Below are 17,608 nucleotides of genomic sequence, written 5' to 3' on the forward strand. Positions count from 1 at the left end.
TCAAAATTTGTGTATTGTCTTCTGCTCTTGTCAACCTAATGATCGCATGCGCTCTCGAACAATCTATTTCCGCACACACTCGGCTAATACCGGATATTTCCGTAATCGCGCACCTTGGCATTCTGGGACGCAATCATGGCGATGCACGTACCGACAGCACCGGGCTTTGCCCAGATGTTGAAAGATGGTGCTAAGGTAGTATATCTTCTTTAAATGTATTTTAAATTGAGTGAATTAGATATTAGTCTCTTTATTCGTCATTTTTGTTAACCTTAAAAATTCCTAAGTCTCTAAAAACGCCTCTGATTCTTGTGAAACCATGTGACAACCATGCTGTTTGTGTTTATGATTTCCAGAACATTCTCGAATGTGTCTTTCTATGACTATGTACCAAAATCAAATTATATATATATGACTATAATGGTTTTTTTCAGTCTCATTATTATATATTTGGCTTAGGACTATACACCTTTCTTTCATAAATGATAAAAATAGTAACACGATCCTTCATAATCCATCCACAAGTTTTTACATGCAGGAAAAGATTAGGAAAGAGTTACCTCCCCTATCAGAGGTATTCAGTAAAAAAAAATATTTGAATTAATTTCATAATTAATCTTATCGGTGATAACATTTATTTGTCATAGGTTCAAAATTGTATGTATTGAAAATATGGGAAATGTTAAAAAAAAAAAATATTGTGAATCTCTCAAGGGGTGCTGCTCTAACATGTATTGAAGGTATCTTATATACTGCAAGACTAGACTCAACAGCAGTGTGAAAATGTATTTGAAAATGGAAACAGGTTAAGAAGATATTATGTCAGAAAAGTGATATACATTCACTGCACCAATTAGGCTAGGTCTAAGTTAAATCTCTGCATTTTATATGTTGATGAGTCACACTTGCCAATTTTCAAAGGTTGGGCATGAATTTTCTAGTACATTCTACAATTGTAGTATAAAAATAGGATAATTTACCAATTTTGGTAATTTCTCATTGAGTAGGTCATATTTCAAAATGACAGAGAAATCTGATTATTTTAGTAATTAATGTTTGATTTCATTTTCAAATACTTGTAAATAAACAAATGATTATATTTTAAATCAAAATTTATCAAATGTGATCACAAATTATACAGTTATCTTTCATAAATAATAGAAATAATAACAAGATCCTTCATAACCCATCCACAAGTTTTCACATGCAGGGAATGGTTGTAGAAATTAGAAAAGAGTTACCTCCTTATCATAGGTATATATTGTATATATATACCTATGATAAGGAATTAATTACTAGTGATAAATAACCCTTATCAGTTATAACTTACCAGCTTTCAGAGTTTTGTCATTTTCAAATACATTGTAAGATAATTTACCAATGAATGCTGGTAATTGCTTATTTAACTTAAGTTCAGAAGGTGTGTGTGTAAAAAATTAATGAATAAATTACCAACTTTATTTATTTTACATTGATTACAAAACAAGTTTTACAACTTATGCAAATCACTCTTGATGGCCCGGATGTAAGTACACTAGGGATCTTAGTGTGGGAGAAAACCGGAGTGCCCGGAGAAAACCCATGTGATCAGGCAGGTGATCCCCTAACCTTTTCGTGTCCTTGCCAGAGATTGAACCCTGGCCGGCTAGGTGAAAGGCGAGTGGCACTGCACCACCCGATAACATGATTATCCCCTAGACAGAAGTTATGATATCATTATAGATAATAATTAGGAAGCAGTTGTGTGTCAGAGGAACTCACATTATTGAATAGAGAAATTTGTTTATGGTTATCAATTCTCAACTTATGTTTGTTTCTTATTATAGAATGAGAAAGGTGGGAGGGGCATTTAGTGACTGTGTTCTTGATATTTATTCAGCAATTATTTTGAAATATGGCTGATAACTTAATGTTAAGGGCTACAAAATGTTGTGACAACAATTTACCAATTTGACATTTCCCATTTGTTTACATAGCACTACAGTGGACTGGAGGACGCAGTTTATAGAAACATAGATGCTTGTAAAGAGTTGGCCAGGACCACACGATCTGCCATGGGGCCACTTGGTAAGAAGCATAGTATAACATACAGTACCATATTTGATGTCCTTGTCTTTGTTTCCCATGCCAGTGTCATCTTAACTGTCTCTTCCTGCTGGAGGAGAGGCTATTTACTGTCTTACAGTTAGTTCTTACTAAGATCCAAGTCATATCGCCTGCTGATTTTTAATAGCCTCTGCATTAATTTTATTGTTGGTGTTTTGAATTATGGTGGAAGGATTTAATATGAAGTAGAAGCGACTGCAATCATTTCAAATGGGGAAAAAAAACTGTATGTAGTTGGGGGTGGGGGGTTAATTATATATATTAAAATATGGAAGGTAATATTGTTATCGAGGATGTGAATCTTCAGCCGATTGGCTGATTTCAGCCTTTTAGACTTTCAGAAAATAGCTGCCTGGTACATGTACAGTAATTCCATATAGTTTTCAAAAAAAAGTATATTTCAGTTGTTTTTTTTAAAGATTTTCCATTTTCATCTCTGTGGTACAATATGAATGAAATGCTGGTATAAATAACAGGTTACTTTGTGTATGGCACTTGATCGGTGTTATGTCGAATTTGAACTTAAAACTTCCATAATTTATTTCATTTCTTTTATTGTTACTTGTACATTGTCAATGTGAATTATGTTTATAATGTTAACTTATCGTTATTATTACTGTATTGAATGTTTTGGTTGCTTACTGTGAAAGTTTTGTTTGTTGTTGTGTAGGTCAGAATAAGATGGTCATCAACCAGTTGGAGAAGCTGTTTGTGACCAATGACGCTGCCACCATTCTCCGGGAATTAGAGGTTCAGCACCCAGCAGCAAAGATGTTGGTAATTGCATCTCATCAACAGGAACAGGAAGTTGGAGATGGTACCAACTTTACTCTTGTCTTCGCTGGAGCTCTCTTGGAGCATGCAGAAAGTCTGCTTAGGATGGTAAGTTCTATTTTCATATCTACTCATAAAATAACAAAAAAAATATGTGGTAGTCCATTAATGATGTGTTGTATTTTGATTAAGAAAGAAAAAACATATTTAAACTAAATTATTACTCTTGTCAGATAGTTGATAGTTTGATAAAATGGCATGTTTACTCTATTGATAGCTCTATCTGATATTAAACTAATAGGACTTCAAGACATGAGGTATTCCTGTTGGGAGGTATTGATGTAGCTGTTACTATGAAACTTGACCAACACAATATTTCTGTTTGCAGGGTTTGTCAGTCACAGAGGTCACAGATGGATATGAGTTAGCTGCCAAAAAAGCTCAAGATCTCCTTCCAGGTATATATTTTATTATGACAGTCATTTGGCTGAAATTGTCTTATAATTCAAAAACAAGTCTATAGTATTAACTCTGTAATAGGAGACCTTTCTATTTGGTTGTTTGAAATATGGTACCAATGCCACATCAAATCAGCTCCATTGTAGAAATTCAGAAAAAAACTTGTTTACTTTTCAATTCTATAATGTGAAGCTTGAATTTTTTATCGTCTATTTGGTTGTTTCAGATCTTGTATGTGGAGAAATAAAGAACCTTAGGAACAAGGCTGATGTTCAAAAGGTGGTCAAATCTGCTATCATGAGCAAACAGTATGGAAATGAAGACTTTCTCTCAAGCCTTGTGGTGGATGCCTGCAGTAAGTTTAATAGCACAAAATGATTTCTTAACTTTGAAAGAAAGAATAAGAATTTGGGCAAAGAAGTGCTTGAAACTTTACGAGGGCTGCAATGGGCAAAAATTTCTCTGCCATTAACCACAACATTGAGTTTATAAGTATTGTTTATTGATCATGATCAGCCGTAAATACCTTTTCAAGAATCTTAAAAATGCAATGGTCTGAAAAAGTTTGCAACACAAATCAGTCATTTGCATTTCAAATGAGCACGCTATGAGTAATAATGTGCAGTATGAAAAATATAAGTAGACAAGATTGACGAAACTTCAATAGAATACTTACATTAATGGATTGAGAACAGTGTTTGTAGCCAATGATCACTGTTATATAAGGTAATCAACATGTTAAAATGACTTGAACTTTTATGATTTACATGTAACTATTTTATTTACTTTCAGTATCCATTTTACCACAGAAAGTGTCCTTCAGTGTAGATAATGTCAGAACCTCCAAAATTCTGGTAAGTGTTAAGTAAATTTTTGATGCTGTGAAACAGCATTCTTAGGTACACTCGGCGAGCCTGTGCACATCAAAACAATGAAACCACTCCGCGATGAAAATTAAAAGTTGTTTTGTTCATTTCACTTAATACTTGATGGTATGAAAAATAAAACCCCAATATTCAAAACCACAGACATTGAATTTGTACATACATATACACCATGGATGGAGTGTTTTAAGTGTTCAGTTGGGACTCTATGATATTGGTATTACTCCGAGATAGTAGTCTCCCGAAAATCACGAACAACGCCTTCTTCGCTGTCTTCCTCCGTGGCAGACTTTCGGTGGATTTTGGATTGAGTATGTTTATTAAAATTTTACGTAATTCATGCTACTGATCGATTATTGTAATCAAATGTTAGGAACGTTAATACAAAAGAAATCTCTTATAACGCTTATAAAGTTTTTTGTGTTGGTTGCATTGACGAACTATATCCGATGATACACTGTATTATTGCGCAGTAAAAGTTAATAGTTTTGAGTATGTGTCTGTCACACTGGAGTTGTGTCTTTTGTTTATCGACAACTGCGTCATATTGAAAGGGAAAAGGTACAAAATTTATCAACATAAACTTACAAAATATAATGATGATATAGATCTATATATGTACGAGCATTTTAAAGTGACAAATAAACTTATATTGCCGTGTAATGTACGGTAGCCTTATGAAGACTTGCTAAAGTCTGATGTATTGTATGAAGTTTTCTTGATGATAGCGTTCTGTATTCAAAAGAAATTTGAGTGTTATAAGTAACCAAATAATGTACCTTTTACTTGGCAAAAGTATATGGCCATGTTTTATTATGAGTCAAAAGTCGGCAAAGCACAACTCGCGGTATAATGTTCAGCACGAAAATATCTCGCCAACCAGTTACTGTTAGGCTTACGAAGACTTGCTAAAGTCCGGTAGCCTACATTACATGAAGTTTTCTTGATGTTAACGGCTAGCGATCTTGTAAATTTAAAAGAAATACGAGTGATATACGTAATGGAATAATGTACCTTTTATTCGGCAAAAGTATGATTTATTAGTCAAATGTCGTCAAAGCAACGTTAACCCATGTAAGTTTTCTAAAAAGGAAACCAAAACTTGTCTGGAAATGGTAATATTTCTAATGTTATATTTTTCCTAAAATATTCTTCAATGTTAAGTGGATGTTAAGATACGGATATGTTTACTTTTTATGTTTTGTCTTTGAAGAGACATTGATGAAATTAATAATTTAGTAATTAAAAAAGAATTATAAAAACAATACTCAGATTCTGAACGGTTTCATAGGTGTCGAAATCGTTATTTTAGAAATAATTTAGACACAAAATTGATTTGAGTTATTTCAGGAAAATGAGTTATTCAACTTATTATTCTTGAAAACTTTGAATATCATAAAATAAATACGGTATACTGTAAATATATTTTGTTGAACTCCGAAATTCAACACTGCACACTTAAAGTATACTAAATTCAATATTTAAATGAAAAACCAATTTCTTTATTATTTGGTTTGGATCCTTCAATCACAGCATCTATGAGTGGCTTTTGCACTTTGATTTATTACCACATATGGTCTAGACGATAAATTATTTGAAATTGTAAAACTCTTTTTTTTTACCAAATCACTTTGAAATTGTAAAACTCTTTTTTTTTACCAAATCACTTGTCCAAAATAAAAATGGTTGTCCAGTTCACAATGACATAATATGGAACTGGATATTTTCGTCTGGTTTATTATTAATATGTAATGGAAAAATGAAAAGTTTTTAATATGATGCTAGTTCAAGGTCAGAAGGAACATGGGCTAAAAATCTGGCATTACAGTTCCAAGTAAAGGAAATTTATGTGAATTTAACCATTGTAGGGAAGTGGAATCTACAACTCAACAGTAATCAATGGAATGGTGTTCAAACGTCTCGTTGAGGGAGACCTGACCAAGGCCGAGAAAAGTAAGGTGGTCGTATACTCCTGTCCACTCGACTCCATGCAGACAGAAACTTCGGTAAGAACCTACACACCATAAAGTTAAAAAGAATCCAAATACAATCATACAGCTTATACTAATTCCTCTCAAATAAGTCTTGATGGAGTTCTTTTTTAAGTCATCTGAACATCTCGATTTGGATGATGTATTATGAGCTAAAATTGTATCAGTACACTGATTGCAGTGTATTCAAAAAAGTCGATTTGAGCCTTATACTCGCGTGAATATTGCTTTACATCACAAAATATCATTATCAATATGATTATAAGTCATTTCCTTGGGTGTTCTTTCAGAGTAAAATATCTTTCAAGTCTTCTAATGACCTTAAGTAATTTCCTTTGGTTTTCTTTCAGGGTAAAATATCAATCAAGTCTGCTAATGAACTGTTAGCATTTAGCAAGGGAGAAGAAAATCTAATGGAAGAGGTGAGTTTTCAATCATAAAGGTAGATTATCATTTTTCGAAATCATTACCAGTAAAATGTAGTGTTTAATAATGTGAATGTACATAGCAGAGAGTCTGTTCAAACAGTTGTTACTAAATGTATCCTTGAAATTAATGAAAACATATGTTTGTTTTTGTGAGCATAATAACATGAGAAACTTGACATTTACTACCCACAGCAAATCAAAGCTATAGCTGACACTGGCTGCAAAGTGGTGGTGTCCGGAGGCAAGGTGGGAGAGCTTGCTCTGCATTTCTGTAACAAATACCAGCTAATGGTAGTACGACTAATGTCCAAATGGGACCTGAGGAGACTCTGCAAATCCATAGGAGCCACACCACTCCCTAGGATTGTAAGTAGCTACATGATAAAAAGTGTGACAAGCTATTCTGCTTTTGTATATAAAAGTTATCTGCCCTTGCGGATATATATTTATTGTGACGTTATGCGTTTGCAGGCATAATGTCATAAATGAAGCAAGTTTCATTCACAAAATTATGACCTCAAAATGGATACCTGCCTGCAAGGGAGGCAATTTTGTAATAGGTAAAGACAAAATACTGTAGTAACAAAAGTTGGTAAAAGGTCTCATTCCGGTTTGAGTTTCATTCAAATTTTAAGGGAGAATTTACTTTTTATTAAAAAATTGCCATAAAAATTCACCAAAAGAAGAAGTTGCTACTTTAAATGAATAACTCGACTTATAACTTACTGAAAACAAATGAGAAATCAGAATGAAAATAAGAAGTAAAGATGGTATTGAAGATTTTGCTTCGATAGATTAATATATATCTATTACCTGGTGTGTACACTTGGGAATGAATTTATCAGAGATGTATTGTACTATGTTACAGACCCCACCAACTACAGATGAAACTGGATATTGTGATCATGTGTTTGTAGATGAGATTGGAGATACTTCTGTTATTGTGTTCAAACAAGGTATGTGATTTAGAAGAAAGCTATTTTCAGTAAATATTTGAATTTGTTATTCGTTATATCAGTAAGCTCGTATCCAATTCTTTGATGCATACTCTACATTTCTGTACATTAAGCATATATTGGAATTATATATTAACAATCTGTTCAATCAAAACTGAGAAATTTAAGTCACATTTCACATGATCGACTTTTGATTAATATTTTAATTTATGTTATCTGATTTATCGCCTGTCCAATAAAGACTGAAAGAATATCTGGAACAGCAGGTACTTCAAAAATACTAAACCTAGCAATAGACAGAGATATGAGTATTACACATACTACCTGAATTGTCCCAATATCTAAACTCTTACACAAGACTGATTTAATATTGCAGACAAAGAGGAGAGTGCTGTATCAACCATCATAGTACGAGGATCCACCGATAACATCCTGGACGACATTGTCCGTGCTGTTGATGATGGCGTCAATACATTCAAGGCATTAACTAAGGTAAAGACAAGAGCTTCATTTCTATGCTTGTCTTAAATTAGGGTGTCTATCCTGTCTTGTGTGGCTCACACTGTCCAGTCCATTTCATAGGGAGGCTGTTAATTAGGTCTTGCAGACTTTCAAATTCTCTTTTATTACGCAAAATCTCCGATTCATCAGTGTTTGTTACATTTATTAAGAGTGGGTATTTCATATACAATTTAAGAATCCTATATATGATTTATATTATTTTGATTGATTACTTTCAGGATGTCCGAGTGGTACCAGGAGCTGGCGCTACAGAAATAGAGCTTGCTAAACAATTGACCACTTATGGAGAGGTATGCATCTACTTTAAGATTGAAACTCCTAAATAAATTCAAAACAAAATAATATGAAAGATGTAACTAAAGATCTGTACTGTAAAGTATGCATAATAGGTTATGGTAGGGCTAAAGAGGACACACCTATTTTTAAAGATCTGTACTGTAAAGTATGCATAATAGGTTATGATAGGGCTAAAGAGGACATACTTATTATGAATATTCATATATTTTCCTAACTTTATGATATAGGAAAGCCAAATAAATTACATGAATTATTAATACGGTCAAGACAATATTTTATGTATTTAACTGGTGATTACAATATTGTAATTTAATAAAAAATCTTATTTGAAGGGTCAACCTGGTCTAGAGCAGTATGCAATTATGAAATTTGCTGAAGCTTTAGAAGTCATTCCACGAGCAATCGCAGAGAATGCAGGAGCAAAGGTAGCGCTTTCATTTTTAAGAAATAAGAGATTTTCTGTGCTTGTCCAACCAATTCAATGTTTTTTTAACAATTTAGTCCTGTTCTTTATGATTCAGTGTTATTAGAAAAGGACAAAGTAACGATCGGAAAATACATGGTAATTATGAGATAAACACAATATTCTGTTATAGATAGTTAACAAATGTTGACATAATATAAAAAAAATTTGTTTTTAGCTATCTTAACTAAATATCATTACCAAATAACATGAAAGTTCTGGTTTGAAACTTTTCTTAAGACAACATCTTTCTTTGAGTTACCTATCCTCAGTACATATCATATACATAATACATATCAACTAATCATACCATCTTTATGCAGCCCACAGAGGTATTGTCCAAACTCTACGCTGCTCACCAGGAAGGCAAGAAGAGCGTCGGAGTTGATATTGAGGTAATTTGTCAAATTATAATCATACATTGTAACTTCAGGAAACCGAACCTTCTCAAAACCGATCATCTTTAGAAACGAACATGGATGTCATGTACAGAATGAATTCCTCTTTAATAATAGTAAATAAAACTTCCCAAAACCGATCCCTCCCAATTCCGAATACCGGACCGATTTTGAGATCGGAATAGTCAAATGTAACTAAAATGCACTTCCCAAAACCGGCCTTACCTGAGCGACACCGATAGCTTGCATTGAGGTCTGATCAACCGACAGTGAAATACACATGTACCTGTATCCATAGTTTTCGCACGCCATGTCCTTGGGCATGTATACAGGTGTGAAAGCTAAGATATATGCAAACAGTAATTATACCAGAGATGGTGGTGTAATTATTTAATCATGTCTACTGTTTCGATATATAAGGTCTACCACGTACACATGGTTTGTTTACTGTAGGAAAACAAGCAGAGCTGGTAATAAAGAGAAGTTTCGTATTCAATTTTGAGAGTATCAAACGTAAATTTGCTGTATGAAGAAGCCGAAGCCATGTATTGTTTTAGAAAATGACCATGTCATATAATGACCGGCATCCACTGATCATCGTGTAATTAGACCATATTTAATTTTATTCTTGGTGTAATGAGAAGCGATCGGCCGTATGTAGGTTAGTGCAGACGAGAACATCCCCAAGAACATTCATGCAACTAACAATGTTTAAAAGCGGTGACAAAGTAAAGACTGTTGTTATCCATTCCTTTTAAAAGTATGATTCTCTCTTTTGTGATGACATTCACATTAACAATTAATATCGGGCGGTTATAATGAACACTGGGCATACAGGCAGTACAGTATAATGTAGAAAAATACTTTCGATCTATTAAATCCGGATTGTTATGATCGATATTCTGTTCACTTTTCCAAAACAAACCCTCTCTAAACCGGCCAAAATTCTATGCACCGACTATGATCAGTTTGGGGAAGTTCCACTGTACTTGTATGATCCTGCTTTAATAGTGTGTATTGTTGAAATACATAAGAAATTTAATCATGTTAAATTATCTGAATTCAAAATTGTTATTAATGCTCCAATGATCCTTTCTTGAATTACAGTAAAGAAATAACAGAAATAGGAATATTTGTATTCATATAAGACTACATAAATATCTTTTAATGGATATCCCATTGAATAACTATAATCCTCAGTACTCCAAAATAAACCAACTCCTGAACAAAACCTGGACTCCGGGGGGTAGGGTGTATATTTTGCTTGAAAGACCAGAAAATTGAAGATAACACTATGATTGAGAGCTAATTTAAGGTTATGTCTGAGTCAAGTAAACATTGGAAAGATTCTGCCATATGTAACGGTTTGTGTTTTGTCCTTCAGGCCAGTCCAGTAGATGTGGCCGACGCTGTGGAGAGGGAAATCTTAGATCTGTATATCAATAAGTTTTGGGGCATTAAGTTCGCTACAGCAGCTGCCTGTACTGTACTCAAAGTGGACCAGGTAAGATCTAATGATATGGTACTCAGAAATCCTAACAGTAAAGATCTTGAATCCGTATTAAAAGAAGTGCAGTTAGATGCCTTCCATACCTTTATATTTATTACATGGAAAAAAAATCTTTTACATCAAGTTCCCTGCAGTATGGTGCTAAGACTTTGTATAATAGGTTAGAAATTTAATCATCAAAAGAAAACATTTTAGATTCAGTGTGCCTAATTAATTATGCACATGTTATTACTCAAACCATATCAGATGAAACACAATTATTTAGTAAGTATTCCTTTCAAAGATATCTCCAAAAATCTACACCTAATTAAGATTTTGAGGCCAATTGCTTCATTGAATTATCAGGGGGAAAACCAATGCCCATTATTTATTGAACATTCCATGGTTTTAACTTTTTGTTTTCATGTTGACAGATCATCATGGCTAAGCCAGCTGGTGGACCAAAGGCAAAGGAGAACAAGAACTGGGATGATGATTAAACTAGGAACAAATCATTCAAATGACTTCATGACTGCCTCCATTTTATATAACCCCTCCTTTGGTTGATGAGAGCGCTTAGTTTTTGTTAGAAGAATGTTTAGCCTGGAATGAAAACATAATATGTGGTGTGTTTGTGGATGTGAAAGAGAACGCGAGACGAGTTGATGTGTGTTTTGAACTTTCATAGGCATGTGAGAAATATCATGTTATGGCAATTCAATTAAATAATTAGGAAGATCAAATTTCTTTTAGGTTTCTCGAACTTATGTATAAATATATGTATAACACATTTGATATGAACTGTAACATTGATATGTATAACACATTTGATATGAGCTGTATACGATCAAACCAAAGAACCAAAATTGTGGTAGTAGAAATTCAGTTTACTCTTTCAGAAAGTTTTTTTGAAAAGAGGAAAGAAAGAAGAAGAAAACCACAGAGAATACCAAGATAACATCAAAATGAAAGACTACTTATGTAAGCTCAGAGAATTGTTGATCAAAAACAAGGTTTATTTCACGTAATGCTGTTAATGTCGTTCAACTACCGGTACAACCTAGTGCTATAGATAGACCGTTTGTATGTCCAGTCTTTTGATGAGGACTACAGAACAAAGTCTCATTGTATTGTGTGAGTGATTCAATATTTATTCTTTTTGTCAGCTTTGCACCTGTAAGTCATGTAATCTTTTGAATTCCTTTTTTTATGTGATCGCAGATTTTGTCCAACAACAAACAAAAAAAAATAGAAAAATACAAGATGGAACGAAAAAACTTTTGTCTGTTTTCATTTTGAAGTGAAATTATCAAACATGCTTGACAGATGATTATCTAATTATTATACATGTAGATATTTCATGCTGTAAAACATGGAATGTTAGTTGGGTAAACAAAAAAAAATATTTTGTTTTCATTCAAAAAACAAATTTTGTTTATATAGTATTATCACTATTGCTCCATTGATTAACCAAGAAATGGTATCCGGCCTCCAAACCATAAAAGAAAGAACACACAAATATTTCATGTTGTACAGTATGCTGGAAGTTACTTCCGTATCTTCTAACCTATACACTTTATATCTTGTGTCCTAGTAACACGAGAAGAAATCCCAGATAATAGTCTTTACTGCAAACATTATGGCCAAACATGGCACAAACAAAAACTTTTCAAGATTGGCGATATAGAGCTGTTTGTCATACGGTAATATTGAAGTGACCGTTTTGATGTGAATAAAATGGATACTAGTAACTAGCTGCAATGGTATAGCTGTGGAGACTCATGGATAAGTGTATTACATAAACGGTACATGTATACTTACTAGTAGTTGCCTTGATACTGCATGCATGTAAGTTCTAATTTTACCTGGCATGACCTGAACTAGACACAGAAAATTCAATCTAAAGAAAGAAAAAAAAGAAATTTTGTCCAATCAACAAGGCTGTTGGGGCTATTCTCATACTCAATGGTTTATCTTTCGTAGTAGACAGACAACACAAGTTTTTATGGACGCAGCCATCTTTTCTGTTATATATTTATAGCCAACCATCATCAGATAGTGGACTATTCAATCACCTTTCGTCCATCGTCCGTCCGTGAACAATTCTTGTTACCGCTATATCTCAGAAAGTGCAAAAGGGATCTTTTTCAAATTTCATATGTAGGTTCCCATAGGGCCCTAGTTGTGGATATTGCATTTTGGGACCGATCAGTAAACAAGATGGCTGCCAGGCCGCCATCTTGGATTTTGAAAGTTAAAGTTTGTCACCGATATTTCTCAGAAAGTACTGAAGGGATCATTCTCAAATTTCACATGTAGGTTGCCCTAGGAATCTAGTTGTGCATATTGCATTTTGGGAACGATCGGTCAACAAGATGGCCGACCGGCAGCCATCTTGGATTTTGATTGTTAAAGTTTGTTACCGCTATTTCTCAGAAAGTACTGAAGGGATCATTCTCAAATTTCATATGAAGGTTCCCCTAGGACCCTAGTTGTGCCTTTTGCATTTTGGGACCGATCGCTCAACAAGATGGCTGACAGGCGGACATCTTGGATTTTGATAGTTAAAATTGTTACCGATATTTTACAGAAAGTACTGAAGGGATCTTTCTCAAATTTCATATATAGGTTCCCCTATGACCGTAATTGTGCAAATTGCATTTTGGGACCGATCGGTCAACAAGTAGCCGACCGGCAGCCATCTCGGATTTTGACAGTTAAAAATTGTTACGGCTATTATTCAGAAAGTACTAAAGGGATCTTTCTCAAATCTCATACGTAGGTTCCTCTAGGACCCTAGTTGTGCATATTGCATTTTTGGACCGATCAGTAAACAAGATGGCTGCCAGGCGGTCATCTTGGATTTTGGTAGTTAAAGTTTTTTACCGCTATTTCTCAGTAAGTTTTGAAGCGATCATTCTCAAATCTCATATATATGTTCCCCAAGGACACTAGTTGTGCATATTGTATTTTGGGACGATCGGTCAACAAGATGGCTACACGGCGGCCATCTTGGATTTTGATTGTTAAAAATTGTTACCGCTATTTTTTAGAAAGTACTGAATGGATCATTCTCAAATTTCATATATAGGTTCATCTAGGGATCTAGTTGTGCATACTGCATTTTGGACCGATCAGTAAACAAGATGGCTGCCAGGCCGCCATCTGGGACCGATCCGTCAACAAGATGGCCGACCGGGGGCCATCTTGAATTTCGACAGTTAAAAAGTGTTACTGCTATTTTTCACAAAGTATTGAAGGGATCTTTCTCAAATTTATGTATATATTGCTATTTGGGTCCGATCGGTCAACAAGATGGCTGACCGACGGCAATCTTAGATTTTGATAGTTAGTTAAAGTTTAAATTAGTTTTCAGAAAGTACTGAAGGGATCATTCTCAAATTTCATATGTAGGTTCCTCTAGGGCCCTTGTTGTGCATATTACAATTTGAGACTGATTGGTCTACAAGATGGCCCACTGGCCGCCATCTTTGATTTTGGTAGTTGAAATTTGTTAACCACTATTTCACAGAAAGTATTGCAAAGATCTCTCTCAAATACATACATAGGTTCCCCTTTCCCCTAGTTGTGCATAATGCATTTTGGGACTGATCGGTCAAGAAGATGGCAGACCGGCGGCCATCTTGGATTTTGATAGTTAAAGTTTCTTACTGCTATTTCTCAGAAAGCACTGAAGGGATCATTCTCAAATTGCTTATATTGGTTCTCCTAGGGCCCCAATTTTGCATATATAATTTAATTGCATTTAGTAACAGACCAGTCAACAAGATGGCCGACCGGCCGCCATCTTGGATTTTGATAGTTATCGCTATTTGTCAGAAATTACTGAACAGATATCCCTCAAATTCCATGTGTAGGTTCCAATTGGGCCCTAGTTATGCATAGTACCTTTGGGACTGATCGGTCAGACATAGATCATTCTTTGGTGGACGCCAAGATCCCTCTGGGAGTTCTTGTTATTGATTCGTCTTGATAAGAATTCTGATGACATACGACATCAGTGATGCAGATAACGCATACACATGTCTGAAATAGTTCTGTTATGAAATGATGATATACATAAAAGTTTGACTTGATTTGTTACAGTTTTGGAATTACCCACATAGTAAACATCTAGACTACATTTGTCTGGCCCATAAACATCTAACTGCATTGTTGGACCCATAGACATCTAGATAACATTCTCGGGGCTCCTTACATATAACATCTAGACTGCTCTTTCGGGTCCCTAAACATCTAAACTGTATTATCGGGGCCCTAAACATCTAGACTGCTCTTTCGGGTCCCTAAAAATCTAGACTGTATTATCGGGGCCCTAAACATCTAGACTGTATTATCGGGGCCCTAAACATCTAAACTGTATTATCGGGGCCCTAAACATCCAGACTGCTCTTTCGGGTCCCTAAACATGTAGACTATATTGTCATGGCCCTAAATATCTAAACTGTATCATCGGGGCCCTAAACATCTAGACAATATTCTCAAGCCCCTTAACATCTAGACTGTATTATCGGAAACCCTTAACATCTAGACTGTATTATAGGGACCCCTTAACATCTAGACTGTATCATCGGGACCCCTAAACACCTAGACTGTATTATCGGGACCCCTAAACACATAGACTGTATTATCAGGACCCCTAAACATCTAGACTGTATTATCGGGACCCCTAAACATCTAGACTGCATTATCGGGACCCCTAAACATCTAGACTGTTTTATCGCGACACCTAAAGAACTAGACTGTATTATCGGGACCCCTAAACACCTAGACTGCTCTTTCGGGTCCATAAACATCTAGACTGTATTATCGGGGCCCTAAACATCTAAACTGTATTATCGGGGCCCTAAACATCTAGACTGCTCTTTCGGGTCCCTAAACATCTAGACTATATTGCCATGGCCCTAAATATCTAAACTGTATTATCGGGGCCCTAAACATCTAGACAATATTCTCAAGCCCCTTAACATCTAGACTGTATTATCGGAAACCCTTAACATCTAGACTGTATTATCGGGACCCCTTTACATCTAGACTGTATTATCAGGACCCCTAAACATCTAGAATGTATTATCGGGACCCCTAAACATCTAGACTGTATTATCGGAACCCCTAAACACCTAGACTGTATTATCGGGACCCCTAAACACTTAGACTGTATTATCGGGACCCCTAAACATTTAGACTGTATTATCGGAACCCCTAAACATCTAGACTGTATTATTGGGACCCCTAAACATCTAGACTGTATTATCGGGCCCCAGTGTTTTGTAGAGCACGAACCACACTCAAACGTCTGCTTCATGTATTGTACCTGTCATCTTAGGAATGTCGAATGATTAATTTTATAATATTGATTTATCATATTTATTCTTGCCACGGTAAAAATGTGCAGAAGGGTTTGCTCTGAAAGGTCTTTATACAAGAAACGAGCGATGGTGTCGGAAAGAGGTTGGAGTCTAAATCCATTATGACGCTAGGGCTTTGACGCCTTCTTAACCAACATGACACTCGATAAAACTCAAAATTTTTAAATGTTATAGTTAATGAATTGGTCTGCACAAATTTTGTTAACCAATGGCGAACATTTTGATCATAACTCTTTTGCTTATCTTGCTGGTTCATGAATCAAATACACGTGGATTCAACAAAGAAAGTTATCAATCTCTTTTATCTCGAGTTAATCATAAATGATGTCATTTAATGACCCTAGGATGGGCTATCATTCGTGTTCCGTTCCTATTTATAGCGTTAATCTGCGTAACAAGGATATGTCCGGGTCTTTGCATATAACGGAGTTAATGTACTTAGGGAAAATAACACCCTTTTTCTTAAAAAAGCCGACGGTACGCTCACAACATACCCACAAACTTATCAAGAAATTTGCAAGGACATTTAACTCTGTAGAATACCAATTGCGAAATATTGCAAATATAGAGAGAATTGACATTGATGTCTTCTTGTATACTTATTTTTAGCATTCCATATTTTTAGAAAATGAAATAGGTATTTTCAGAAAGATAGCTGGATCCTCATTTCATGAAATTCAAATTATATACATGGCGTATACATCGATACATAAGACCTCGTTAACTGGAACATGTCGAGTCTTCCCGTTATCACAGTTAAAGTGACTTGACCACGAATATTATAATATTAAACACGATACTCGAGATATACAAGTTCGGGTTAAAGATGTTCAACTGTCTTGGTAAATATAAGATAGACTGATCGACTTTTCACGTCACCGTCTCCGCTTTCTACTACTTACTAGTAACTATATCCGGTTTCGGATTGTGTATGGCGAAGTTACTAGCGCTATAAATGTAACCACGGATGTATACGGCCAATATTCTCGCGCACATTTATATATTCATGACAATAGGGTAAGAACACTGCTTTATTACGTTAATGCTTACGGCGTTAGATAATTATTAACCTGTCCGAGAGCAGATGTTATAGATCTGTTCCCAAACAATCTGGTTTCGAACGACAGATTAAATCCATTTACCACATGAAAACTAAAATAAAACTGAAGTGTATTTCTCTAGCTGATGTACATGACTGTCAATATTTATTCCTGGAGCAGTTCAGCACGTGTTGTCGGTCGCCCTGGGTTGATCAGGTACGAGGGCCGGGTCTTGAGATAAGCTGATAAGGACACTTGAGTGCGCCCAATATTACGCGGATTATGGTTTCCTAGTATTTACTTTCTACCTGCATGTTGACAGAGGACTGACCATTACGTCACAACAGATGGCGGGTAGCGGACCGTACCGACGTGTTTCGTTTGGCGGATACACTACAGGTAGGGTTTTAC

General features: G+C 35.1%; 1 protein-coding gene across 1 annotated transcript; it reads left to right on the forward strand.

Moving 5' to 3' along the window:
- Nucleotides 1-39: 39 nt before the first annotated feature.
- On the forward strand, nucleotides 40-11,951 carry LOC138324475 (T-complex protein 1 subunit theta-like). The gene is made up of 16 exons (XM_069269542.1): nucleotides 40-195; nucleotides 1,977-2,067; nucleotides 2,777-2,988; nucleotides 3,269-3,338; nucleotides 3,566-3,694; nucleotides 4,132-4,193; nucleotides 6,092-6,229; nucleotides 6,565-6,636; nucleotides 6,835-7,008; nucleotides 7,511-7,598; nucleotides 7,975-8,090; nucleotides 8,339-8,410; nucleotides 8,750-8,842; nucleotides 9,204-9,275; nucleotides 10,663-10,782; nucleotides 11,202-11,951. The coding sequence occupies exons 1-16, from the start codon at nucleotides 136-138 to the stop codon at nucleotides 11,265-11,267; spliced, it is 1,635 nt and encodes a 544-aa protein (XP_069125643.1). The 5' UTR covers nucleotides 40-135; the 3' UTR covers nucleotides 11,268-11,951.
- Nucleotides 11,952-17,608: the final 5,657 nt, after the last annotated feature.

This window comes from Argopecten irradians, chromosome 1, assembly GCF_041381155.1.
Source record: "Argopecten irradians isolate NY chromosome 1, Ai_NY, whole genome shotgun sequence".
NCBI lineage: Eukaryota > Metazoa > Mollusca > Bivalvia > Pectinida > Pectinidae > Argopecten > Argopecten irradians.

Bases quoted from the DNA above. Each gene is read 5' to 3' on its own strand.
- LOC138324475 (XM_069269542.1), top strand. From the start codon at position 136: ATGGCGATGCACGTACCGACAGCACCGGGCTTTGCCCAGATGTTGAAA. The intron at 7,599-7,974 runs GTATGTGATTTA...TTAATATTGCAG, and splicing joins TGTTATTGTGTTCAAACAAG to ACAAAGAGGAGAGTGCTGTA. The intron at 8,843-9,203 runs GTAGCGCTTTCA...ATCTTTATGCAG, and splicing joins CAGAGAATGCAGGAGCAAAG to CCCACAGAGGTATTGTCCAA.